Source organism: Sinocyclocheilus anshuiensis, unplaced genomic scaffold (assembly GCF_001515605.1).
Source record: "Sinocyclocheilus anshuiensis isolate Anshui unplaced genomic scaffold, SAMN03320099.WGS_v1.1 scaffold1593, whole genome shotgun sequence".
In the NCBI taxonomy this organism is placed as follows: Eukaryota; Metazoa; Chordata; class Actinopteri; order Cypriniformes; family Cyprinidae; genus Sinocyclocheilus; species Sinocyclocheilus anshuiensis.
In genome coordinates, this window is record NW_015536545.1 from 119,722 (window position 1) to 124,607 (window position 4,886).

General features: G+C 36.6%; 1 protein-coding gene across 1 annotated transcript in view; it reads left to right on the forward strand.

The window, feature by feature from the left end:
• LOC107698736 (uncharacterized) overlaps window positions 1-4,667 on the forward strand; it is a 6,109-nt gene extending 1,442 nt beyond the window's left edge. Inside the window, exons 2-4 of the mRNA XM_016499838.1 lie at window positions 2,129-2,479; window positions 4,132-4,235; window positions 4,324-4,667. Of these exons, the coding sequence (XP_016355324.1) occupies window positions 2,129-2,479; window positions 4,132-4,235; window positions 4,324-4,521 (653 nt within the window). The 3' untranslated portion in view covers window positions 4,522-4,667. The remainder of the gene's footprint in view (window positions 1-2,128; window positions 2,480-4,131; window positions 4,236-4,323) is intronic.
• Window positions 4,668-4,886: the final 219 nt, after the last annotated feature.

Below are 4,886 nucleotides of genomic sequence, written 5' to 3' on the forward strand. Positions count from 1 at the left end.
GCGCGTGTGTGTATATAGTGTGCTTTTGATACATTATAGAAGTTTCATAATAAGAAATGACGCAGTTGAGCAGTAGCACTGGGGAGTAATGTGTGATTTTGTTTAACAAGCTATTCGACTGGTTTTGGAAAAGGTTGGCATGTTTATTGACACTAATGCTGTATTTGATGGATTTCTGTCCACAGTTTGGCTTTGATATCAATCCATAGAACTGCTTCAAGGTTTAATTTAGCATCTAGCTGACCATATGAATAAGATGGGTTGTGTTTTGTAAAGTACTTTCTTTGAGTAGTTTGTGGTTATGTTTCTTTTATCTATCTGCCCAGTTGCTACTATTCATTCACTCTTGATTTTATAAGTATAATTATTCTGGATTTGTAAATCTGTTTACCTGCTGTTGATGGGTAGAGATAGGAGTCATTGCTTTCCTGTTCGCTGTCAACTAGTTCTTTGCCTGGTCGCCTGGTAAGTTTACGACTTGTATGTGAATCAGTAGTTCTTGTTCTCTTTGAATTGTTTCAGAGTTTGAAATGGCCTATGATCGATTGTTTTTTTTTTTAATTAATTGCATTAGAGTGCAGCACTGAGTTGCCTTTTCTTTTTGTCCTGTTTAAAAATAAAAGCTGAGATAAATCCAAACGACCTTTGTATTTTTTTTTATATTTGGTCATAAATTACACACACACACAGTTGTGTGGAGTCATGCTGCATGCCAGGGCTGGAAATAAATTCAAAGGAAATAATTTGGCACGCAAATTCGGAAACATTTATACTGAACGTTATATATATATATTACTAAGCGCTAAACACAAATACAGACATGTCTGCTGAACTTCCTGTGCATTGGGTGGAGATGAAAAGGGTGATGATGGCAAGTGGAGCACAAGCCACGCTTGTCTTGGATATTTATTAAAAATGTTTAATAAGCGCACCATGAGAGCCTGCTTATTCCTCTGGATTTTATGGGAGCAGACTTTAGGTAAGTCACATTGAACTGGACACTGTAGGAATGTTTTGTGTGTTTATGCTGTATTAGTTAGTATCAGTTCAATTTACTAGGGGAAAAAAAAGCCAGAATCTGAATAATCCACGTCATTGTCTCGGGTATCTCAATTAAATTTTATTTTAACTGACCTCATAAATTTCATTTATAAATGTACAACTATAAATCTTTATTTATAGGCTAGTGCTTTATACAATACAGTTTGTCATAGCAGCTTTTACAGTTTTAAACAGGAAAAACATAGGCCTAATATTTTACATAGGCTATATTACACATTTTAAGTATTTTATTTTGTTGTAGGCCTATGTGACCATTTTAAGGTATTATGACACGTGTTAACAAAAATATGCGGTCTCAGTAACAGTGGTAGGCTACATCAGTGAACCCACGTATTTTACCTGTATTGAGCTGAATAAAAAAATGCTTAAAGGAACACTCCACTATTTTTGAAAATAGGCTCATTTTCCAACTCCCCTAGAGTTAAACCAGGGGTGCCCAACCCTGCTCCTGGCGATCGACTGTCCTGCAAAGTTATTGTGTACTAAGACCGACGGAAAATGAAAAGTTGCGATTTTCTAAGCCGATATGGCTAGGAACTATACTCTCATTCCAGCGTAATCAAGGAACTTTGCTGCCGTACCATGGGGGCAGCAGGCACAATGATATTACGAAAAATAGGCTTATTGGAAGTTATTTAGCTGGGGACTATTTTCAGACGCTGCATAATATCATTGCGCCTGCTGCACCCATGGTACGGCAGCAAAGTAAAGCAACTTTTCATTTTCCGTCGGTCTTAGTACACAATGTAACTACAGAAGTCAAGTTTTTAGTTTTAGAAACTCTTTGGTCATTTTTGAGCGAGATGCTAACGGTCTAATCAGATTCAATGATCTACGCTAAGCTAAGCTAAACGTGCTACTGCCAGACCCGGAGATTGGCTGAATGGATTCGAAAACGGTAAAACTCAACTGTTTAACTCTAGGGGAGTTGGAAAATTAGCCTATTTTCAAAAATAGTGGAGTGTTCCTTTAATATTATAAGGCCAACAATGCACAAATTAAGCAAACCAGTTTCAAAATATTTAATGCGGCCATATGTGATTTATTTTTTTATTTTTTTAACTAGACATTTCAGCATCTGAAGATTTTCATTACATCCGAAGGCTGGAGGGTGAATCGGTGGCCATAGATTGTGTTGCAGAAGCCAGTGAACCCCGGCCATCGCTTCTGCACCTGAGACGAAGGTTTGCTCATTCAGAAAGCCTGCTGCATAGATATGAAGATGAAGTCGTGAGAGCAGATCCAGAGACTGAGGGACGAATCGATATCTCCGGACAGCTGAGTTTACGCACAGTTACTCTGACTCTTTCTCATTTAAGAGCCACAGACACGGGGCTTTATGTCTGCGATTTCTCAGGAGATCCATCAAATCCGCTCTCGGCGAACACAACTCTCTTTCTGCTGGTAAAAGCGGCAGGTTGGTGAATGCGTTGATTCCAGACGCATATAGGTCTACACAAGCGTGAATTATCTTTAGAGATACAGTAGGGATACAGATAACAGTAAAGTAAATGTACAAATGCTGCGTTCAAGTCCTCCTGGGACGTTCGTACTTACGAGTTGACAAGTCGTAATAACGACATGGGGCGTTCAAGTCACTTTGGTCGGAACAATATGGAGATTGAACTTTTTGCCCATAAAATTCTACGATTTTTTAAACTTTACATCGACAAAATGATGAATAAAGAATGCGCGTCATTGTGTTTTTGCTTTTTTCTGTTTTTATTCAATTTATGAAGGTGATGTAAACTGAATCATTATATGTTCTTTGGTAATTATACAATAATAGAATATTTTGTATACGTAACATATAGTTTTATTTTACATTACAAAAAAATGTATAATTTTATTAATTTCAACAAATTTACCATCAATACAGATGCTGCATATCTAGTCTTTGGATGCGTCCATTGCATCCGCCATGTTTCTCACTGACACGCCCCCAACTCGGAAATTCGGGGCTTAAAGAAAATTTCGAGTTTCCCACTCGTATTAACGACTTTGTGGTGGCGTTCATGTGCGTTCAACTGGTAAATACGATCTATCCGACATGACTTGAGAATATATAAACCTTCCATATTTTGCACGATTTTCAATTATGTCTGTTTGATTCTCCACACTTTGAATGACTGAGGCAACGAGGAGCCAGAATAGATGGTTTAGTAAGTACACGTTCTGTGACTGTGATATTATCGATATCACGCTGACACCCATCAGGTGAGACCAATACTGAAACAACATTAAAAGGAATATAGTTCACCCAAAAAATGAAAACTGCCATCATTTACTCACCCTCATGTCGTTCCAAACCTGTGTGAGTTTCTTTCTTATGTTGAACGCAACAGAAGATATTTTGAAGACCCAAACAGTTGTTGGTCCCCACTGACTTCCATAGCAGGGAAAAAAATAGGCTACTATGGAGGTCAATGGGGATTACCAGCATTCTTCAAAATATCTTATTTTATATTCAACATAAGAAAGAATCTCTCACAGGTTTGGAACAACATTAGGGTGAGTAAATGACAAAATTTTTTCAAAAATTTTTGGGTGAACTATCCCTTTAAATTAACTCAAGCCCAAACATTATGGCTTCTAGAAGTCTGCTTATAAGCCTGAATTCAACTTGTTTCAAAATCAAAGAACTTTACACTGTTATTGAACTAAATGACACCATTGTCTTTATTTTTTTAGAGCTGCCTTGTTATGACCCCTTATACAGGTGCAGCTCAATAAATTAGAATGTCGTGGAAAAGTTCATTTATTTCAGTAATTCAACTCAAATTGTGAAACTCGTATGAAGTAAGTATTCTAATTTGTTGAGATAGTGAATTGGTGGGTTTTTGTTAAATGTGAGCCAAAATCATCACATTTAAAAGAACCAAAGACTTAAACTACTTCAGTCTGTATGCACTGAATTTATTTAATACACGAGTTTCACAATTTGAGTTGAATTACTGAAATAAATGAACTTTTCCACGACATTCTAATTTATTGAGATGCACCTGTATATGTTTGCAGTAGCAATGGAACAATAAGCCCACATCTGAGCACATAATCTATTTGTTTCAGGTGAGTCGTGCTCCTGTAGGAGGTATTCTCTGCTCATCTATACCATCACAGTAGGAGTGAGTCTGCTCCTACTCTCGGCCATCGCTCTATTTGTGACACATTATGTAAGGTTCCCCAACACCACAGCTGAACACTTCATTTACCATATAAGCAATACAGTGTCATTCATAATGTGAAAATACTCTTCCTCAGAAAAAGCCATATGCTGAGGCAGAGCGTCAAACCACAGCTCCAATTTATGAAGACATGTCAAGTGTGAAAGGAAAAGGAAGCAGTGCAAACAGTCATTGGATTCGTCCACCAGCCCCAGAAACATCTGCTATGCTGGAGAACCTCTACAGATCCCCCAAACAGACAAATGTGGAACAGCATCAGGAAAAAGAATCATAAAAATCAGCTTAGTTGTGAAATATGTTATTGAAATATATCCATTTCCAGGAACATGGCAAAATCTATAACATACACAAATATATATATATATATATATATATATATATATAATGAACAGTGTTCAGTACAGGTGTCACAATTCCTAGTTTTTCACCATATTTAATTTACCATTTGGTCTGTCTTTTTCATTTTTTTGTTGGATAAATGACAAATATATTTTAAAAAGAACAAATATTCTGTTACCTCAGTTAATACATGCCATAATAACTAACATAATTGCTATATTTGTAACTAGCAATAAATAGTTGTTGTTCTTCCTTAAAACTGAATTTTCCAATCCTTCTTTAACCCACTTGTTTTAGAAG